Below are 22,688 nucleotides of genomic sequence, written 5' to 3'. Positions count from 1 at the left end.
AACAACTGGAAAACAATGGTGTGGCCGGCTGAAGGTGATCCCCTTTTGATGGAACAACACCCTCTGCTTGCAGACAGGCCCAAGGGTCAGAGCAGACCCTACAGCTTGGCAGAAGGGGCCCAAAGAGGAGTTTTTAGGGTTTAAAATGTAACACAGTGTGGTAATGTAATGATTCTTATAGGCTGTATGGAAATGCTATAGGATTTATATATTGTACTAGATTGGTTAGTGAGAATCAGAATACTCAACACAGAAGATGATTTATTGCATTGTAACAAGAACTTAACACTTTTCTACGCTCTTACCTCTTGTCTCTTAGCTCTTGCCTTTTACTCTCTCACCCTCTCACCCTCTCTCCCCCTCTCTTCTCTCAGCCTGCTCTGAGCTGTGTTTGGCAGCTCCCAGCAGGGCCCTGCACCCAGGCCCTTTGCAATAAACCCCAAATTCCTCGACCTGGCTGCAGAGATCTCTCATCTCCATCCATCCCCACCATCCTACCCCCTTCATTCCTGCACTTTCCTTTTCCCTTTCCCCCCCGTTCAGTGCTCTGGGAGGGGGATGCTCCATCCCCGATGTCCCTGGCTGATCCCTCCCCTGAGCTCCTCAAGCCTCTAAAAATCCTTTTGGACCTGGGTCTGTTCTGTGGGAAACCCGATTTTCTGCTCCTATCCTTATTCTCTGCTGTGGGGTCCCCTCTGCTGGTAGAAATCGAGTCAGGGGTCAGCAAAGGTTTCAGCTCAGGGATCTTTGCCTAAAAGCTGAATAATCCCCCTGCACATTCCTTGAGCACTGGGGAACTCTGGGTGCGTTATCCCAGGATTTTCAGCATTTCAGGGGATAAGAGGATGGGGACAAAGTCTTCAGTGGTGCCTGTTGTGACAGGACGAGGGGAGATGAGGAAGATAAAAATCTTCTTTCTTAAATTTAATCTAAATCGATCCTCCTCCTTATATTGGAGATGGATGGATTTGGATTAAATTTAAGAAAAAATATTTTATTACTATATTATTTACTATTATAATAATATTATATTTATATATTTTATATATAATATATTATATATAATAATTATTATATAATGATAACAATTATATATGATAATAATTATTATATTTATAATATAATAATAAACATAATGATTAGATTTATAATAATTATAATAAATTTTAAATTCTATTATATATAACACATAACTATATATAATATATATAATATAATATATATTATATACGATATGTAATTATTATAACATATAATTATATTTTATAATTGTATTATAATTATAATAATTATGTAATAATATAATTATTATAATTATATAATAATTATTATAATTATAATTATATAATAATTATTATATTACAATAAATACGAGTATGTTTATAATAATATATATAGTAAAATTATAATTTTATTATAATTATTATTATAATAAAAATAATATTTTAATGACTGAGGCATAGCACGGCTTGTCCAGAGAAGCTGTGGCTGCCCCATCCCTGCAGGAGGATGGAGCTCCCCTGGGGATGTGCTGTGCTTGGCAGAGCCTTGGCAGCTGGGTGCTGCCTCTGTCCTTGCCCCATGGCTGTTTCTGAGTGCCCTGAGCTGTGCCAGCCCTTTCCCCAAATGCCTCTTCCCCATGCCTGCCTTTGTGTCTTGTTTCCTTCTGGAGCCTAAAAAGCAAAATTCCCACCGTGGGCGAGGCAGAGCTGGGATCTGCTTCCACCTGAGGTGTGCAAGCTCCTCCTGCTGAGCTTCTCCATGGTGACAAACCCATCCCTGAATTCCCCTGAATTTCCCATGTGTGAAATGAGACAGGCTCAGTGGAGATGCTCCATCACAGGGCACACTGAGAACCAGAGTGTCCTGTCCTGTCCTGTCCTGTCCTGACCTCTCCTGTTTTTCACCTGGAGCACATCTGGCACAGCTGGATGAAGCCCTGCTGTGTTCCAGGATCACTCCTGGAGCTGGAATCTCTCATTACTCCAGGTGTGAGTGCTGTGCCAGCTCTGTGCCAGGCAGGTGCCAGCCCTGGGAGGGTTCCTCAGCTGCAATCAACCCCTTTGTCCTGCTCTGTGCTCAGAATTCCCTTTTATTTGCATGGCTGTGAAATCTTTTTGGGGTGCTCCTTGGGCTGTAACCCAAGGATCCGTGGATGTCCCCCATTGCTCACATTTCCCCATCACACTGCAGAGATGTTTCCCAACCATCTGATGCTCCTGATGTGCCTCAAATCTCCCAATTCTGGGGCGGGGGAGCAACCTGAGCCCCCTCAGCACCCCTAGCCTGGCCCCCCACATCTTCCTCAAGGCCTTTTATCCTCATGCTCACCCCAAAAGCAGCTCCTGCCTCCTGCCAGATGGTCAATCATGAGCTCCAAGCACCGGAGGAGCACTGGGATATTTTAGTTTTGAGGGTTTCCCATTATGCAATGGCACAGACACAGCGTGGGGGAGGCGTTGGCTCCTTCTTGCTTTGCGTTCACTAATAATGAGGGATTTGCATGGATTTTTGTGTTTCTCGAGTTTGAGCAGGAGTCTGATGAGGAGAAGCTGAGGAGCAAAGGAGGCTCAGGGGGGACCTTGTGGCTCTGCACAGCTCCTGACTGGAGGGGACAGCGAAGGGGACAGCCAGGGGGTCGGGCTATGCTCCAGGGAACAGGGACAGGACAAGGGAAATGAACTCAAGGGGAAGCTTAGGCTGGATCTTGGGAAAATTGCTTTTTGGAAAGGTGTCAGGCATTGGCACACCTAATATATAATATATCATATATAGTATATAATATATAATATATCATATATAATATAGAATATAGAATTTAGAATATAGAATATATATAATCTAACATATAGTATATATAATATATATAATATTATATAATATATAATGTGTTATCTGTTACATATTACATATTACATATTATATATAATATATAATATATAATATATAATATATAATATATAATATATAAAATATGTTATATATTATATATTATATATTATATATTATATATTATATATTATATATTATATATTACATATTATATATTACATATTACATATTACATGTAATATGTAATAAATAAGGTGTGACAGGGCAGTGGGGGAGTCACTGTCCCTGGGGTGTTTAAAGCCATGTGGATGTGGCACTTGGGGACAGGGGTCAATGGTGGCCCTGGCAGTGCTGGCAATGGTTGAACTCAATGATCTTAGAGGGAATTTCCAGCTAAAAAATTCCCTGAGTTTCTGATCTCAGCACAGGAACACGAGGCTGTGGCTTCTGCCCTGGGCTGCTTGTGGGAGGTGCAGCAAGAGCAGAGGGTGAGGAGTGAGATCAGAACTGATCATGGGACAATCCCTGACAGAACAATGAATTAGGAGGGAGAAGGACATTGAGGCCCGGCAGGAATGCTCAGTGCCTGGGGACGAGCTGGAAAGGAGGGTTTGTGATGCAAAGAAAGGGCAGCCCGGGCTGTTGGGTGTCTCTGGACACCAGACCTGCTCCTCCTGCAGCTCCTGTGGCCCTGGGCAGGTGGCCAAGCACCATCTCCCTTGCACCAGGCACATCCAACACGTCGTGGTGTCCCTGTGTCCCAAACCCTGCCCTGCTCAAGAGCTGTGGGTGTTGTGTGACCCTGCAGGGCAGCAGGCTCAGCTGGGCCCACTTGGATTCCTTGTTTTTTGCCCTCCTGACCCCGAAGATTTGGAATAACTCAAAGATTCAGGAGCAGCCGGTGCATCTGGAACGTTTCTGACTCACTCATCGCGCTGGTATCTCGACACCAGCCCAAAATAACTCTGTGCTGTGGCACAGCTCTGCTGTGGATGGAGCAAAGCTGCACCAAACCCTTCATGGGGTGCAGAGCTGCTCCTGGGGGGACACAGGGGGACACAGGGGTCAGCAGGTCCTGGTGCAGACCCCCCTCACCCCCTGGGCACTGTCACCACAGGACTCTCCAGCCCCTTCCTCACCCCTCACCCTGTCATAGGGGCAGAGGAAGAGGCTGATGGTGCTGGGTTTAATGAGGTGGGAGACACTGCCCGGGGCTGGGTGTTCTCCCGAGGGAGCAGCACCCCAAGATGCTCAGACACCCCCAGCAGCACCCCGAGGGGCTCAGACACCCCAAGCACCCCAAAATGTTCAGACATCCCCAAAACCCAGAGATGCTCAGGCATTCCCAGCACCCCGAGGCACTCAGGCACCCCCAGAGCACCCAGAGGGGCTCAGGCATCCCCAGCACCCCAAAATGTTCAGGCATCCCCAGCACCCCGAGGTGCTCAGGCACCCCCAAAACCCAGAGATGCTCAGACATCCCCAGCACTCCAAAGTGATCAGATACCCCCAGCAACCAGAGATGCTCAGACACCCCAAAAAGCCAGAGATGCTCAGACACCCCCAGCAGCCCGGGTCGAGCTCAGCTCATCCCCGCCGGGACCTGGGGCCGGTGCGTTCTCCTGCCACCCCCGGGGACACCGGGGTCCCCCCAGGCACTGCCAGCCCCACTCCGGGGGCTCTGGGGGAGGTGGCACAGCAGGATTGTCCTGAGTGCTGCCCCTTGTCCCCCCTGCGGGACTCACGCTCGCGTGGTGCCCCCTGAGCAGCGCAGGGATGTGCGGGGATGGCACCGCGGGGACACGAGGACGGCTCCTGGGGACCTGGAGCGGCTCCTGGGCCGTGCTGGGAGAGCCCTCTCCTGGTCGGAGTGCGGGGAGAGCGGAGTGAAGGGAGAGATCAGCCCGGGGAGATCAGCCCGGTGTGACGGGATCCCGGCCGTGCCGGTCACCGTGGCCGCGCTGCCCCGGGCTGGTGCCGCGCTCCGTCCCCGTGGGTCTCTCTGGGGGCTGGGGTCTGTCCCCAGTCCCCTCCTGCCAGCACCTGTCCCCTATTCCCTTCTGCCAGGACCTGCAGGGTGCTCGCTCAGCTGAGGGTGCTGTCCCTGGGATGGACCCGTGTCCCTGTGCTGGGACAGGGTTAGAGCAGTGTCACCGTGCTGGGACAGGAGTGGCAGTGTCCCCATAGTGGAACAAGGATGCAGAAGTGTCCCCGTGCTCGGACAGGGATGGAGCCGTGTCCTCGTGCTGGGGACAGGGATGGAGCAGTGTCCCCATGGTTGGACAGAGGCAGCAGTGTCCCTGTGCTGGGACAGATGGAGCCGTGTCCCCGTGGTGGGACAGGGACGGAACAGTTTCTCCGTGCTGGGACAGGGGTGGAGCAATGTCCCCATGGTGCGACAGCGATGGAGCCGTGTCCCCACACTGGGACGGGTATGGAGCCATGTCGGTGTCCCTGTGCTTGGACAGGGGTGTAGCAATGTCCCCATAGTGGGACAGGGATGCAGAAGTGTCCCCATGTTCGGACAGGGATGGAGCAGTGTCCCTGTGTTGGCACAGGGGTGGAGCAATGTCCCCATGCTGGGACAGGGGTGGCAGTGTCCCCATGGTGGGATAGGGCTGGAGAAATGTCTCTGTGCTGGGACAGATGGAGCAGTGTCCCCATGCTCGGACAAGGGTGGAGCAGTGTCCCTGTGTTGGGACAGCAATGCAGAAATGTCCCCTTACTGGGACAGGGATGGAGCCTGTCAGTGTCCCCGTGCTGGGACAGGGATGGAGCTGTGTCAGTGTCCCCATGCTGGGACAGGGATGGAGCCGTGTCAGTGTCCCCATGCTGGGACAGGGATGGAGCCATGTCAGTGTCCCTGTGCTGGGACAGGGATGGAGCCGTGTCAGTGTCCCCGTGCTGGGACAGGGATGGAGCCGTGTCAGTGTCCCCGTGCTGGGACAGGGATGGAGCTGTGTCAGTGTCCCCGTGCTGGGACAGGGATGGAGCCGTGTCAGTGTCCCTGTGCTGGGACAGGGATGGAGAGGTGTCCCCATGCTGGGACAAGGGTGGATCGGTGTCCTTGCACAGGTTCTGAGCATCCCTGTGATGGGACAGATGGACTGGTGTCCCCATGCTGGGGACAGGGGTAGCAGTGTCCCCATGCTGGGACAGATGGATCCGTGTCCTTGCACAGGTCCTGAGCATCCCTGTGCTGGGACGAGGAGCAGCCACACATCCCCACGGTGGGACAGGGTCCCCAGCCAGGCAAAATCCTGGAAGGAGGGAGCTTGGTGACACTCACCATGTGCCATCACCTCCATGCCGGGAGGATACTTGGGTAACATGTGACCACTCTTTACGTTGTTATAAAGTGAATTTGGGTCTCCTGTATGACCGCGGTGGCTGGCACAGGATTTACCAACCCTAGATTTGCTGTGGCTAAGTCAAGTTTACACACTCCACGCTCCTGACTCAGTGTGGAAATCATGGGGGACAGACCAGGGACATGTGGGACATTGGGAACATCACTGGGATGAGCTTTAGGGCTCCAAGGACCGCAGCACCCTCACTGATGAAACCCGGGCACCCTCCCAACCCCTGTCCCCGTCCCCCTCTCCCCACGCGGGTGACAAGCACAGCCCCATCCTTTTCCAAATCTTTATTGTAAATAAATTCTGCGACATGGCAGGAGTTGGCCGAGGCCGGAGCCAGGGCCGGGCGGCTCCGGGGGCTCCGGTGGCGGCTCCCAGCGCGTGCAAAGCGGGGCTCGGGGCCGGGGACGGAGCGGGGCTCGGGGCGGGGGGGGCCGGGCCGGGCCCGAGGCAGCAGCGGGGGCCGGGGGGGTTTTGCTCTCTTGGCTCTGGAAGCACCGGGTGCCCCCCCCTGCCCTTCCCCCGCCGCTCTGACAGCGATAAAATCATTAAGAAAAATCCCGGTATTTATATTTTTATATATATATATATAAATATATATATATGGATGTCCCCAAACCCAGTGACAGCGGTGGCTTCTTGCTCTGAACCGGGAGCAGCCCGGCACTGTGGCTGTGGCAGCTGTGGGGACACTCGGGTGACAGTGACAGTGTTGGGGTTGATCCCAGAGCCCTGATGCCCACCCTGGTCCCAGGTCCCCAGGTGTCCCAGCCCAACAAGAAGCCACCACAGGATCCCAGCCAGGGGATGTCCAGCCACCCCCATCCTGCTGTCACCTCCCATGCTGTCCCCTGGGGTGCCACCACAGCCACAGCTCCCGTGGGTGTCACACCAGGCTGGGTGCCACCCCATGGCCATGGCTGGGCTTGGGGACACTTTTGGTCACTCTCTGTCTCCATGGCAAAGGGACCTGGTGGGGGGCAAAGAGGGGACACAGAGGGGACACCCCACACTGCTGTGGATAGTGGGTATCATCCCCCATTGTCCCCGTGCTGGGTGTCCCCAGGAGTGTCCCCACAGAGGGCTGTGTCACCAAGTGTCACCAGGGATGATGTCCCCTCCATGCTGAGTGTCACCAGTGGTTACAGGGACCCGTGTGGCCCCCAGTGCTCTGTGTGCTGTGCTTTGGGTGGCCCTGCAGAGCCACCCCGTGCAGGGTGACAAGTGCCACATGCCACAAGGACAATGGGGGTGATGTGGGGGACAGCCAGCCTGGGGTCCCACCAGCCTGCCCTGGGGCCGGGGTGACAAGTGCCACCCAGCAAGCTGCCCTGTGTCCCCTGTACCCTTCTGTCCCCCCCAACCCCAGTGTCACCAATTTGGGGGTCACCTGCCTGAGCTGGGGAACTGGGGGAAGCCTTGGGGACACCCCTGTCCCACCACTGGGGACTTCGGGGTCCCATGGCTTGGGGATGGGGGGACAATTTGAGGGGACAAACCCAACATGGGGGTGCTGAGCTGCTTTGGGGGGCGGGGAGGCACATTTGGGGTGCAGGACCCCATGGGACCCAGTCTGGCCACTGGGCAGGGGGGGCACAACTCCAGGCCCTGAACTGGGGATGGGCACTGGGCTGGTACTGGGGACAGTGGCCCCATACTGGGGACACTGCCCTTGTCCTGGGGACACTGGCCTTGCCCTGGTGACAATGGCCTGGTCCTGGGGACACTGGCCTCATCCTGGGGACACTGCCCTTGTCCTGGGGACACTGGGCTTGCCCTGGTGACAATGGCCTGGTCCTGGGGACACTGGCCCTGTTCTGGGGACACTGGCCCCATCCTGGGGACACTGCCCTTGCCCTGGGGACACTGGCCTTGCCCTGGTGACAATGGCCTCATCCTGGGGACACTGGCATTTTCCTAGGGACACTGGCCCTGTTCTGGGGACACTGGCCCCATTCTGGGGGCACTGCCAATGTCCTGGGGACAATGGCCTCATCCTGAGGACACTGGCCCCATCCTGGGGACACTGGCATTTTCCTGGGGACACTGGCCCTGTTCTGGGGACACTGGCATTGTCCTGGTGACAGTGGCCTCATCCTGGTGACAGTGGCCCCATCCTGGGGACATTGCCCTCGTCCTGGTGACACTGCCCTGCCTTTGGGTGCCAGGGCCTGGCTGGAAGATGCTGCTGGGGGGCTGTGGGGGTGTGGGGGTGTGGGCGGGGGTCCCCTGGCCCCGCGGGTACATTCATCATTCCCGTGCCTGCCGGGGGGGCCGGGGGGTCCCCGGACATTCGTGGCCGTGCTGGGGGGGCCGGGGGGCGCTCCCGGGTGTCCCCCCCCTCCCCGCTCTCCTCGTGGGCCGGAGCCTCGGCAGCGCCGCCCCCGTTAATTGGTGTTAATGAGGCGCTGGGGGGGTGGGGCGGAGCGGCCCCGCTCAGGCCCCCCCGGACCTGCAACACAAAGTGGGGAGCGTTTAGTGGGGGGCTGTGACACGGGGGGACACACGGGGGGACACTGAGCTGAAATGAGCCAGCACCAAGGGGGGGGATGCTGTCAGACCCCCCCCCCAGCGCTGCTCCCCTTCAGCCGGGGGGGCACAGAGATGGAGACAGCACGGCCGGACACACAGCACACGGACAGACAGGCTCCCACGCCGTCGGGCTGCCGCACGGTGACGGTGACGGTGACAGGGACGGTGACGGGACGATGGGGGGGACACGGTTACACTCCCTGCTGCGCCGGGTCGTACCTTCCTCGGCGGATGTTCCTTGGGGGGGTGGCAGGGGGAGAGGAGAGCAGCGTTAGTGCCACCGCCGCCACCCCCGCGTCCCCGCTGTCCCCTCCCCGGTGTCCCTGATCCCCCCACAGGCAGCAGCAGTGCCACACACGGGGGGACCCCAACCCAGCATCTCATGCTTGGGGACACAGCCACGGGTGACAGTGACAGTGACACCCCGATGGCACATGCAGGCAGGGCAGGCGGGGACAGACAGGGATGGCGCAAGGGACCAGGCGGGGACAGGGGACCAGGCAGGGACAGGAGCCGAGGCCACACCGCGGGGGGATGGCGGTGTCCCGGCGGTGACGCTGTGCGCAGGGGACGTGGCCGGTGACAGCAGCGGAGGGGACGAGCCATGCGGTGGTGGCTGCTTACTTAAATCCCCAGCCTGTCCCCCCTAGGACGATGGCAGCCACCAGCACGGCCCCCGCGATGGAGCCGATAATGATATTGGTGCCACTGGGACCTGTGACAGACGGGACAGGGAGGAGGGGACAGGGTCACACTCAGTGGCAAGGGGACGTGGGGACATGGGGACATAGCCCTAGGGATGCCCCAGGGCCATGGGGAGTCGGGAAGGGGACAAACCCAGCCAGAGGGAATATGTCAGTTGGGGGGGGGACAGGGGGACACAGGGACACAGCGCTGTGGGGACCCGGGAAAGAGGCAAATCCAGCACAAGGACCCACCTCAGTGGGGACAGGATGCAGGGACACGGGGACACCAGGACACAGCCCCAGCGCTGTGGGGACACGGGAGGGTGGCAAACCCAGCACAGGGACCCACCTCAACGGGGACATGGGGACACAGGGACACAGCCCCAGAGCTGTGGGGACCTGGGAGAGGGGACAAACCCAGCCCTGCCCGGCTGAGCTGCGGCACCAGGGTGGGGTGGGGACACTCTGGCTGGGGACAGTGCGGGACAGCCCAGCCTGTGTGGCCTGGGGACAGCAGGGAGCCTTGTCCCCGGGGCACACGGACCCTTGTATCGCTCCGTCTCCCCCGTGGGCTTCGGCTCCGGGATGGGGTCGTAGACGCTGCAGTCCTTGCCCGTCCACTCGGCCCGGCAGATGCACTTCCCCTCGTTGCTGCAAACCTGTGAGGGGACAGCATCACCCCCTGTGAGAATCTGAATTTTCCCTCATCTGCCTCATTTGGGGACCACTGAAGAGAAAACCCCCCCTGTCTAAAACCTCTGGCTCTGAAGGAGAAAGTCACACGCCAACAAGGCCCTGAGATCTGAGAGCATTGCTAAGTTATTGTTTTCACAGGGGTTGTTTGCTGTATGCTAAGGGGGCACCGTGCCCTTTTTTCAACAATAGCTTTGGAAGCTGTCCCACCTCTCGGCCTGGCTGGACTTCTCCTGAGTTCAGGTGGTCTCCCACAGAAGACCCTCACTCATTTGCAACCACTGTGAGAGGCAGACTGAGATGTAAGGAGCCTCTACATCAAGGACTGAAAAGGCCCCTCTGCTCCTTCCAAGGACTGGGACTGAAACCCCCAGCCCGGGGCAGGTGTGTGGGGGACCAAAGCTGACCAAAGCGAGATGTTTGCCTGCAGGTTGTGACCACTGGACCAAGAAGACAATTGCTCTCATTTACTGCTGAGTACATGGACTACCTGTTACATCTATTCCTTATTGTATCTGTTTCCCCCAGCTCACAATTTTCAATAGAATTATCATAATAAAAACCTCTGAGTTAGCTGGAGATTTTGAGATCTCCCCAGCGTAACAGGCAGATCCTCGACTGGACTGGACCAAAGGACTATTCCTCTACATTTCCATCTACTGATGAGGATCTTACTTTTCTAGTATATTAATTACAATGGACTTCCAATCTTTAGAATCAGGTTTAAATCCAGAGAAGAGTAATAAACATAACCTTACTCATACTAACCCTAAGTATCTTCCTGACTGCACTAAACTTTTCACTCGCCCAAATAACCCTGACTCAGAAAAACTATCCCCATATGAGTGGGGGGATATAGCTATGTTCGGTAGCTATATCCCTCTCTCTCTTTTCTCTCTCTTTCTCTATCTTTTCCTCTCCCTTAATCCCTCTATCGCATTTTGCTGTGGTCATTCAATAAAGGTTCATTTGTTTTGATTGTCACTGCAAACCCCCTTGTACCGTGTTGGTTTTTACACCCTGAGATCACTGCACGAGCCATCACGAACCCCGTTTGTAAGGACGGATTGTGACACCCCCAAGGTGTCCCCCTGTCCCCAGCAAGTCCCTCACCCCGTGATCGAAGCAGATCTTCCCGTCCCAGCTGCCGGGGCAGGAGCTGAAGTTAAAGGCGGTGGCTGGAAGGCATTTGCGGTCGAGACAGAGCATTCCGGGCCCGCAGGGCGTCCCGTCCTCCACGTAGCTCAGGTCCGAGCCGTCCACCAGCTGCACGTGGCCGCCCCTGTGGCAGGACAGCCCCCCAGGTGACACCGGGTGACACCGGCACCCCGAGAAGCCGCGGCCGGTGCCGGCGCTGACGGTACCTGCAGTCCACGTAGCGGTTCTGGTGGTAGAAGGTGGTGGTGGCGATCTCCCCGCTGAGCTCCCCCAGCCGCGGCGAGCCCGAGATGTTGGCACACAGGAGGAAGCCGCAGAGGACGTCCCTTCAAAGGGGGGACAGCGGTGGTGTCACCAGGTGTTGCAGTGTGATGGAATAGCCTGTTTCAGCTATCCCAGCTCTTTTCCCAGGTGTGCCAATCACCTCTCCCTTCCCCTCTCATTGCCTCCTGCTGAGTGCTGTCCATCAATCTCGGTATGCCAGCAAGGGCATCGTGTGATTGGCAGAGTTCAAAAGATGCCTTTCAGCCCTGGGGACATTGGGCCATCCAGGTGTCATTTGTCCCCTGAGACTTCCTCTCCCTTACCTGGTTGGTGGCTCCCTACCCTTTCCCTCCCTCTCTCCCTGGACTTCAATGTCACAGCAACCACACAGTTCTTGTTCTGTTGGAGCTGTTGCTAGATTCAGAGGCCTGTGTGCCAGGAATAAAGCTCTGGATCCAAACCCTCCAGCAGGACCCGTGTCCTTTTCCTTCACCTCGCCTAAAGCCTTTCCACCAGAGGTAAAACCTGAGCTCCTGCATGACTGGACTTGTCCCAAGCGCCAGCTGCAGCATCCGGCCAGCCAAAGGTGTCTCTGAGGTGAAACCACCACACCTGCTGCCCTTGGTCAAGGAGCAAGGGCCAGACAAACCCAGGCACGTTCCATCCAGCAATATTGGGATTTAATTCCAATATATTGGTATTTAATTCCAATATATTGGCGCCCAACGTGGGGCAGCTCCATCCTGGGGATGGATCAGTCAAGGAAGAGACCCCTGAGGTGGCACCCTCACTTTTGCTGCAGCATCCAGCCAGCCAAAGGTGTCTCTGAGGTGAAACCACCACACCTGCTGCCTCTGGTCAAGCAGCAAGGGCCAGATGAGCCCAGACACGTTCCATCCGGCAATATTGGGATTTAATTCCAATAACCAGGGCGGGCAGGTGGCACTGGAGGGGTGGTAGCATGGGGACAGGGGACACTCACTGCTTGTTGCACTGCAGCCAGCCCAGCCCCTCGCGGCCGCAGTTGCCCCGCTCTGTCCCCTCCACGTTCAGCTTCTCGTAGCAGAAGCGCTCGGCCGAGCCTGGCAGAGAGCAGCGAGTGTCACCCGCTTGTCACCCCCCCGTGTCCCCTCCCCGCCCCAGGCTGGCACTCACTGCGGCCCCAGAGCGCGTTGCACTGACGGTCCCGGGTCTTGCAGCGCCCGCCGTAGCATCGGCCCTGTGGGGAGGGGATGGGGTCAGGGTGGGGGAGATTTGGGGCTGGAGAGGGGTCAGGGGCTGGAGAGGAGTCAGGGCTGGGGGAGGATTAGGGGCTGGAGAGTGGTCGGGGCTCCTGGAGGAGGCTCAGGGGGCAGGACAGAAATCAGGGGTCCTGCAGGAGGATCAGGGACTGGAGAAGGGTCAGGGCTGGAGGAGGATCGGGGGACTGGAGGGGGCTCAGAGGACAGGACAGCAATCAAGGGTCCTGGAAGAGGATCAGGGGCTGGAGAGGGGTCAGGGGTCCTGGGAGGGGGCTTAAGGGACAGGAGAGCAATCAAGGGTCCTGGAAGGGATTCAGGGGTTGGAGAGGGATCAGGGGACTGGAGGAGGTTCAGGGGACAGGAGAGCAGTCAGGGGTCCTGGATGGGGCTCAGGGGCTGGAGAAGGGTCAGGGGCTGGGGAGGGGTCGGGGCTAGAGAGGAGTCAGGGGTCCTGGATGGGGCTAAAGGGGCAGAAGAGCAATCAGAGGTCCTGGACAAGGATCAGAGGCTGGAGAGGGGTCAGGGCTGGGGGAGGTTTAGGGGCTGGAGAGGGGTCAGGAGTCCTGGAGGGGCTTCAGGGGACAGAACAGCAGTCAAGGGTCATGGAGGAGGCCCAGGGGCTGGACGGGGGTCAGGACACTGGGGAGGGGTGACGAGGCTGCAGAGGGGCTCACCCACATGCCCTGCAGGGAGGTGCTGCAGGGACAATGAGCCCCCCACACATCCCTCCCATGGGTGGTCCCAGGAGCTCTGCCCTGGCTCATGCAGTGCAGGGATCAGAAACCACATCAGAAACCACATGTGTGCACAGCCAGGGGACAGCAGGACCCCCAAACCCACACCCAAGGGCTCAGGACCCCCAAAACCCCCAAACCCACACCCAGATGTGTGTGCATGGCTCAGCTGTGGCTGCGATGACTGAAAAAGTCACAAAACTGGTTTGGGTTGGAAGGGACCTTAAAGCCCATCCAGTTCCATCCCCTGCCATGGGCAGGGACAGCTCCCACCAGGCCAGGCTGCTCCCAGCCTTGGACAGTCCCAAATGCACTTTTAACATGCACAAGCCCCAATGCAGGAGCCTGTGGGGATGTGAGGCTGGGCTGAACTCACCTGCTCATTCTCACAGAAGTATCCATCCAGCTTGTGCAGGTTGGGGGGACACTGTGGGGACATGGAGAAGAGGTTGGGTGATGCCACAAGGCCCCACAGTGTGTCCCACGGTGTCCCCTGGCCCCACTGACCTGGCTGGAGTCCCCGGTGCAGGTCTCAGGGATGTCACACTCGTTCACAGCCTCCCGGCAGGACACTCCACGTGGCTCGTACTGCCCGGGGCACAAACCCCACTCAGCAGGAAGGGGACAGGATCCCACTGGATCCACATCCAGTCCCTGCCCCCCCTGAGCCCCCTGGATGCCCCCAGCCCCTCACTGCTGTAGTGCGTTTTTATACTTTGTAATACTTTGAAGTAGTTTTGTTTTGTATCCCCATATTTTTCCTGAATGGCTTATCCCAGATTGTTCCCCCCTCCCTTTACCTGTGTAATCCCTGGATGAGATCATTCCCAAACCCCCACCCTGGCTCTCTGTCCATCACTCAGCATCTCATCCCCTCCATCTGGAAGCTTCAGTCCAGGTCCTGGAGTGATCAGCCAGAGGCCAGGGCTCAGCCCCCCAAGCCCTACAAAGAGTGTGTTAAAGCTCTACCCTACAAAAATACAAGAACTTTATGACTCTCTCCCCATTAACAGGCTAACCTATATTTAAATAGCAGAATTAACACTGTCCTAAATGTCCATCCCCCAGTACCCATCCCTTAGGGTCACTCATTGGTCAGTAAGTGTTCTCTACTTTGGGTTTCCACCTCCCTTTAAATGTAACCATGGCACATCTCCAGGGCTCTCGGCAGAACCCCCTGAGGTGTAGGGGCTCCTTTGGGACTCCTAGAATAAAACTTTGGGTTAACCCCCGCTAAGAGTCATCCCTTTATCTTCTACCAATGTTCTGCTGCAAAGGTGGCCAGCCTGGGTGCCCTCAGTTCCCTTGGGGCACAGAGAGTGTCCCCCCGCTGCCAGAGGGACAGAGACCCCTCACCTTGCAGCCCTTGCAGCAGAGCCCATCGCTGCACATGGCGTCGTGGGTCAGGGTGCATTTCTTGCAGCAGTTTCCGCCGCTCCTCGCGCATTCCTGCCGGGACAGCAGCCGGGATCATCCCCTGGGCATCCCCGCAGCCTCCCCAGGGCGGGGGGAGCATCCCCGGCCCTGCTCACCGCCAGCGAGCCGCAGTCGCACTCCTCGCCCGCCTCCACGAAGCCATTGCCGCACTCCGGGGGATCCAGGAGCTGCGGGGACCGGGGGGGACAGGGCACACACAGACACACACAGGGAGCTGCTGGGGACCCCGAGCCGTGAGCCCCCCAAAAGGGCATCACATCCCCGGGGGTGGCAGCAGCCCCAAAGTGTGCCATGAGGTTCCCCCGCTCCGGGAGCTCAGCAGGGGCTGGGGACACCTCGAGGGACCCCCGGAGCATCGGTCCCCACTGTGTCACCCCAAAGGGCCGGGGGGTTGTGTTACCTTCAGGGGTTTGTTGAAGAGGCAGCTGCCGCCGCCGTCCTGCAGGAACTGGTTGTACTCATCGATGCTGCAGCGGGAGAACTTCCGCGGGAGGTAATACCTGTGGGGTGGGGTCACTGTCACTGTCACTGTCACACTGCCACACCCTGCCTGGGGCACTGCCGGACACAACAACCCGGGCAGGAGCTCAGCAGCGGTGACACGAGGTGCGGTGGCAGGGGATGTGGCAGAGGATGTGGCTGGAATGTGGAAGGGATGTGGCAGGGGATGTGGCAGGAATGTGGAAGGGATGTGGCAGGGGATGTGGCAGGAATGTGGAAGGGATGTGGCAGGGGATGTGGAAGGGATGTGGCAGGGGATGTGGCAGGGATGTGACAGAGGATGTGGCAGGGGATGTGACAGGGATTTGGCAGATGTGGCAGGGATGTGGCAGGAATGTGGCAGAGATGTGACAGGGATGTGACACGAGGTGTGGCAGGGATGTGGCAGGGATATGGCAGGGGATGTGGCAGGGGATTTGGCAGGAATGTGACAGAGGATGTGGCAGGGATGTGACACGAGGTGTGGCAGGGATATGGCAGAGGATGTGACAGAGGATGTGGCACTGCCACCCCGAGCGGGCACCCACCCTGTGTCCTCCATGATACAGCCCAGCCACGAGTCCGGACAGCGACAGTCCCCTGCGAGGAGAGGAGAGGCCTGAGGCTGCAGAATGTCCCCCTGCCAGCCCGGTGGCACGGCGGCGTGTCCGCTCTGTCCCCTCTGTCCCCGCTGTCCCCGCGGTACCTGCCGCCGTGCGGTGCTTGTTCCACATCATGCCCACGTTCTGCCCCAGGGTCTGTGCCAGTGTCACCGCCATGGCCGCCACGTTGCCGTACTGCTCGGGAGGGACGCGGTGTCACCTCGGGGACCCCCGTGCGTGTCCCCAGCCCTCCTGGAGGGGATCCCCCCGCACCCACCTCGTTGACGCCGCAGGCGCGGGCAGCGGAGCAGATGCCCCCGACAAAGGCGGTGCCGCTGCGGCTGCTCTGGAACGTGTGACCCCTGCGAGGAAGAGGATGGTGGGGACGGGGGACGCTGTCCCCGGGCCCGGGAGGGGACGCGTGGGCGCAGCGCTCACGAGAAGAGGTGCACGGTGTCGCTGTGCTCTGCCAGCCCCTCCCGCCGGTACTTGACAAACTCGTTCAGGGTCTCCAGGGAGTCGTGTCCCACCCGGATGCGGTCCTCGGCCGCCCACGTCTCCATGGCCACCAGCACGATGCGGGTGTTGAGCTGCTCCTTGTAGATCTGTGGGGACAAAGGGACAGGGCTGGGGACGTGAAACCTCCCAGGGACAAATCCCTGTGGACAACTCTAGGAGCTGGGCACACACATCCCTCACCAGGGACAATTGCCCAGGGACAAACCCAGCAGGTGCCAAAGGACAAACAAGAGTGGGACAAATTCCCTGGGGCCAAACTCTCAAGGGACCAACCCAGCAGGTGCTGAGGACCAAACCCCGGGATACCCAGCAGGAATTAGGGACAAGCTCCCTGGGAACAGATCCATCCGCTGCTGGGAACAGTCCCCTCAAGGACAACCCCCCTGGGACAGGAGGATAAACCCAGGAATTGCCCACTGGGGATAAATCCCATGGGAATGAAGGGTAATGAAGCCCCAAGGGACAAACCCTTCAGATGCCGGGGATTATCCTCCCAGGAACAACCCCCCAAAGGACAAATTCCTCCCCTCACCATGTCAGCCAGGTTGACCACGGACTTGGCGAAGTTGCTGGTGAGAACTACGGACTTGCGGAGCTGCAGGAACTGCGGGCACAGCAGGGCCGGGTGGGATTGGGGAGGGGGCCAGACCGACCCCTCCCCGCCCCCGCCAGCCCCGGAACCCCCCCTCTCACCAGCTGGTGGTCGTTCACCACGGCCAGCTCGATGTACTTGGTCTCGCTGTGCACCGTGTGCTGGGCTCGGCGGACCTGCAGGGGGAACCCGCGGCTGAGCCGGGATGGAGCTCCCGAGCCCCCCGGGGATGGTTGGGATGCAGGGAGAGGGCAGAGCCATCCCATGGTTGGGATGCGGCCCCACCAGTGTTTCAGGCAGGAACAGCACTCTGCAAACACCCACGGAGGAGCGTGAGGAAGGCCACTGTAATTAAGATTGTGAGGGCTATGATGAGGTTGATTAAGAGAGGATAGTTAGTCATGGGAGATGATTTGAGTTAAGCTAGGGAGAGGATTTGGACCTCTGAGTTAAAGGACTGAAGCCTTTTGCATTTTCCGAGCTCTGCCACGCTGGCTGGTCGTTTTCTTGGACGTGGTGGAGAAGCCCGGCTGCACCCACAGAGATCAACCAGGCTCCAGCACCCTTGTCCCCTGCCCGTGTCCTCTGTCCCCTGCGCACCCCGCTGTCCCCACTGACCTGCCGCCGCCGCCGCAGCTTTGGGATCCCACCGGGGACACGCTGGCTCAGCGCAGGGAAGAGGCAGCCTGCAGGGAAGGGACAGAGCTGGTGGCACAGCAGGACACGGGGCCACCGAGGTGACCGCCAGGGGACAGCTTTGTGAGAGCGCTCACCCAGTCGGGGACAGCTGGGGATGCGCTGCACGACGTGCGGGCGAAGACCCTGCAATGGGGAGAGGTGTCACGGCCATGCGTGCGACAGGGGACGGCTATGGCTGTCCCCAGGCCACAGGCAGAGTCACCTTGGGGCGGTGGCAGCGCTCACCTGCCCGCTCTCGGCGCCCGCCTGGGGCTCGATCAGGTACGTGGCTCGGCCGTCCGAGAAGACCCCGCTGCAAACAGAGGCGGGAGTGTCGGGGTGCAGAGGGGCGCAGCCCCCCGGCCCCCCTGCCGGCCCTGGGGGTACTCACCGCAGGCCCTGGCAGCTGGAGAGGGCGGCGAAGGAGCGCGGCTGCCCCCGGATCCGGCCCTGGTAGTAGCAGTGCTCCCCTGCGCCCTGCAGAGCGGGGATGGGTGCTGAGCATCGGGGCTGCCCTGTCCCACACCCCCAGGGCTCTGGGGTTCAGTGCTGGGCACCCTCAGGGTGTCCTGCTCGAGGAGCATCTCCCAGCACCATGGCAGCACCGTGCCAGGCAGGGCTGGGCACCCAGGGGCACCCAGGGGTGGGTGGGGGGATAATGAGCTGCTGGGGACCATTAATGGGCTTTTATGGGATTTGTGAACTGGCCACCACAACCCCGCACTGGTACAGCACGGTTTGACACAGCATGGTGTAGTTTGGCACAGCACGGCGTGGTTTGGCACGGCGTGGTTGGTTTGGCACGGCTTGGCACACATCTTACCGTGCTGTGGCTGCCGTTGCTGCCCGCGCCGACGTGCCGCTCCACGTAGTGGGAGGCGAGGAGGTGGCTGAGGGAGCAGGTGAGGAGTAAGAGGCCGTAAGGGGTGGGGAGGAAGAGGAGGAAGAGGGAGACAACAGCAGCGATCCACGTGCAGGCACCACCCACCATCCATATCCAAGGTACCACCCCAGCATGGAACCCCCCAGTTCGGGGTCCCTGTCCCCTCTGCTCCACCCGCACTGTTGGATGGTTCAGCACAGCTCCCCCATCCCCGGGCACCCCCAGCTCCTCCTCTCCGCCCTGGGGACAGCAGCAGCAGCTCCTGGTCCCTGCCAGGACCCGCGGGTCACTCACTGGTTCAGCCGGAGATCGAGGGTGAAGGCTGAGCCGAAGGCACGCACCATGAAGCTCACCTGTGCCAGGTGCAGCCCCTGCAGGGGGCAGAGCAGTTAACCCCCCAAAAAATTCATAACTAAAATAATCATTAATACCCCAACCCCAATACACAGCCTGTAAGGATGCCCTTTGTTTAACCAAAAAATTCAGCATAAATAAAACTCTTTTCTTTTCTTTTCTTTTGTTTTGTTTTGTGTTTTGGGGTTTTTTTTTGTTTGTTTGTTTGTTTGTTTTTTAACCTCTGGAGCCCTGGGATGGCACCTACGTTGGGGTGCGGGTACCGGAGGTTCCCCCCAGCACTGGGCCCAGCCCGGCCGCGGCATCGGAGCCTCCGCTCCTCCCGCCCTGCGGCACCGCCGCTCCTGACCTAATTCCCAATTCCTAATTCCCCATTCCTGCCGCCGGCAGCGGGAGCCGAGCGCTGCGGCGCGGCCTCACACCCGGCAAAGTCGGCGCACACCGGTGAGAGCCCGGCACCGGCTGCGGCTCCCTCCGGTGCTTCCTTCACACGGGGAAACGACAGAAAAATCAAACCCATCCCGGTGTGCCCCATCCCCTTGCTGGGAAATCGGCGCAACTCGGGATGAGGAGCTGTCATCACAGGGATGTCCCGGGCCCCGTTCGCATCCCGGGCTCCGGCAGCACTACCGGAGAGGGCTCTGACACCGGAGCCAGCCCCGAGCTCCTCCCGCCGCGACACCCCCGGTTTAACACGGCCCTGGCCCCCCGCCAGCGCTTCCCGGCGTCCGGAGGTTTCACTCCACGCCTGGTGTAAATAAATCACCTCTGCGGCCACAGCATCTCCTCATCTCGCCTTTCTCCGGCGCGCACGGGGATCGATAGGCGCCGGCCTCCGCCGCTGCCAGCACCGCAACTCCCCCGTGGCGGATGGGGAGCGTGAGCTGCTCCCCGAAACGAACCCCGAAACGAACCCCGAAACGAACCCCAAACAAACCCCGAAAGGCGGGGATGGGTGGGGGGCACTGCCCGAGCCTGGGCTGGGCTGGGGAGCGGCACCGGGTGGGACCTGGGGGCCTGAGCCGGACGCACGGGTCTGCTCCTGGCTTCGTCTCTCCCAACACCCAGATTTAATGGGATTTTGCGGCACAAATCCGTGTCCCTCCCGGCAGTGGGATGGTCCCTGGGGGACCCCCGGTTTGGGATGCCGGTACACGCTGGGGTGTGGCTGGGCCAGCGACGGCGCTGTCTGGGGACCTGGAGCTGCCACCTGCCAGGGACCCCGAAAAGGGAGCGGGCTGGGGGCTCTCGTTCACTTACGGGTCCTCCTCCTCCTCCTCCTCCTCCGGGCTCATGCCTGACCCTGGTGTCCAATTGATGCTTGGGGACTTCTCCTCCCGAGCTCTGCCCCACCAGCCTGCTGGGGTGGGTGATTTGGGAGAGCACCCGCCCCTCCTGCCATGCGGCCCGCGGGAGCCGCCGCGGCAGCGCTCCGGCCTGCGAGGCAGCACCTGCGGGACAGGGACAGGGACAGGGTCACTGCCACCCTGGGAGGGGGAGGGACAGAGACACAGGGGCTGAGGACAAGGGGATGAGGAGGGACAGGGAGGTGGGAACACGCAGAGGTGGGAGAGGAGGGGACAGAGTTGATGAACATGCTCAAGAAGGGGACACTCGTGTCCTGGATGGGATGGCCAGGGATTGTCCCAGGGCGCACAGCTGGGGAAGATCCAGGTGTGCCCAGGAGGGGACAGCCAGGCAGCACGGGCTGGGAGGGGTGACCAGGAGGGGATCACAGCAGGGTGGGGAAGCTCAGGAGGTCTCAGGTACAGTGGCATGTCCTGGAGGGGACACACAGGGGACATGGGTGGCTGATAAAGTGATGCATCCCAGAAGGGGGCATGCAGGGGAGAGGGGGCTCAGAAATGCCGGCACACCTGGAGGAAAGGTTGGGGTGGGGTCAGCAAATCCTGGAGGGAGCATGCAGGGAAAAGGGGGGGCTGGAATGGGGACACATCTCCGAGGGGACACCAAGGGGACAGAGAGGGCCAGGATGGGCCCACTGAATGGGAGATGGAAGACCGGTATGGGGACATCCCCCTAGAGGGGACAACGAGCGGACAGCAGGAATGGTGCAGGGACACCTTTGGAGGTGACAGCCAGGGGACACGGTGCGTGGCGGCTGTGGGGACACATCCCAAGGGGACGCGGAGGGCTGCTATGAGGACATCTATGGGGCATGCAGGGCACGGGGGATGCGGGATGGGGACACATCCCGGAGGGGACACGGGGGCTGCGATGCGGCCCCTCCGGAGAGGGAGCGCGGCGGGGCCGCTGCGGGGACAGCGCGGTGGAGGGCGCGGGGCCGGGGCCGGGGGGGACCGCGGGATTGCGAGGCCGGGGCTGCGGGGCCGGGGCCGGGCAGGTGCGGGGGGATCGCGGGCCCGGCCCCTCCCGGGGCTCTGCGGGGCGGCGCTGCGGAAAAATGTGTCGATGCAGCGAAAAAGCCGCAGCGGCGGCGGCGGCGGGGCCGGGAGCGGAGCGGGAGCGATGCGGGGCCGGGAGCGCGGCGGGAGCGATGCGGGGCCGGTACCGGAGCCGGTAGCGGGGCCGGTACCGCGGCGATGGCGGAGCGGGAGCGGGTCCGGACCTACCTGCCCGCGGGGCGAGCGAGAGCAGCGCGGCCAGCAGCCACCCCCGCAGCGGGCTCATGGCTCCCTCATGCTCCGCCGGCGGCCGCGCCGGGCCCGCCGCGCCGGGGACCGTCACCGTCCCGTCCGGCCCCCCCGCCCCGGGCCGGGCCGGCAGCGCCGCCCCCGCCCCGCCCGCACGCGGCCCCGGGCCCGCCGGACCGGACCGGCACCGGCACCGGCAGCGCCGGCAGCGGCACCGGCAGCGCCGCCCCGGGCCCGCCCCGCCCCGCCCGGCCCCGCCGCCCCCGGTACCGGCCCCTTCCACCCTCCCCGCCCCGGCTGCCGCAGCGCCGCTGGCACCCGCGGCACTGCAGCACCGGAGCCCCGCTGGCAGCACCAGCACCCCCGGCCGGTACCGGGGCTGCCGGTGCCATCACCCCCGGAATGGCACCGGAGCCTCGGGCACCCTGCAGCAGCAGGGACCGCCGGTGCCAGAGCCCCCAGCCAGAGCAGACTGTGTCACCCCACAGCCAGGGACAGGGACACCAGGACAGGGACACCAGGATGAGGCTCCCCAGCCAATACTGGAACCTCGGGACAGAATCAAACCCCCCTCAGCCACTGCTGCCCCCCAACCAGTGCAGGACCCCCACACCAGCACCAGTCCCAAACCCTCCCCACACCAGTACCAGGCTCCCCAGCCAGTTCAGGGCCTCCAGTTGGGATTGGAGCCCCCCAGTCTGCACTGTGCCCTCCTCAGCTGGCACAGAGTCCCTGACTTGTCCCCAGCTGCTCCCCAGCCAGTCCCAGAGCCCCTGCAGATTGTCCTGGTGCTTCCAACCAGTACCAGGACCCACAGCATCGTCAGAGCCCCCCAAATGGGACTGGAGCCCACAATCAGCACCACCTTCCCAGCTGGAACTGAGCCCGTGCCTGGTGCCAGGGCTGGTTCTGGCTGTGGGAGCCCAGCTGTGCCAAGTAAATGGTACTGGAACCAGGGAGTGCTGCTGCCCACAGCACTTGGGACATGGGGCTGAACTCCCAGTTCACATCCCTCACCCACCTCCAGGA

General features: G+C 60.0%; 1 protein-coding gene across 2 annotated transcripts; it reads right to left on the bottom strand.

Moving 5' to 3' along the window:
* Window positions 1-6,466: 6,466 nt before the first annotated feature.
* Window positions 6,467-21,781, bottom strand: ADAM11 (ADAM metallopeptidase domain 11). Of its 2 annotated transcripts, XM_059489355.1 has the most exons (27): window positions 21,639-21,781; window positions 20,305-20,495; window positions 18,985-19,061; window positions 18,631-18,697; window positions 18,199-18,284; window positions 18,054-18,120; window positions 17,903-17,951; window positions 17,748-17,815; window positions 17,231-17,305; window positions 17,070-17,141; window positions 16,457-16,623; window positions 16,296-16,380; window positions 16,123-16,213; window positions 15,965-16,016; window positions 15,337-15,436; window positions 15,032-15,103; window positions 14,856-14,948; window positions 14,007-14,087; window positions 13,876-13,926; window positions 12,680-12,743; window positions 12,507-12,606; window positions 11,467-11,586; window positions 11,216-11,384; window positions 9,954-10,068; window positions 9,348-9,438; window positions 8,943-8,960; window positions 6,467-8,643 (listed from the first exon to the last, which is right to left on the bottom strand). In XM_059489355.1, exons 1-27 carry the CDS (start codon window positions 21,694-21,696, stop codon window positions 8,628-8,630), a joined length of 2,295 nt encoding a protein of 764 aa, XP_059345338.1. In that variant the 5' UTR covers window positions 21,697-21,781; the 3' UTR covers window positions 6,467-8,627. The 2 variants fall into 2 exon arrangements, with proteins under 2 accessions (XP_059345338.1, XP_059345336.1); XM_059489353.1 differs by having other exon boundaries at window positions 6,467-8,960.
* Between the last annotated feature and the right edge of the window lie 907 nt (window positions 21,782-22,688).

This window comes from Ammospiza nelsoni, chromosome 26, assembly GCF_027579445.1.
Source record: "Ammospiza nelsoni isolate bAmmNel1 chromosome 26, bAmmNel1.pri, whole genome shotgun sequence".
Lineage (NCBI taxonomy): Eukaryota > Metazoa > Chordata > Aves > Passeriformes > Passerellidae > Ammospiza > Ammospiza nelsoni.
This window is presented reverse-complemented; position numbering and strand designations above follow the sequence as displayed.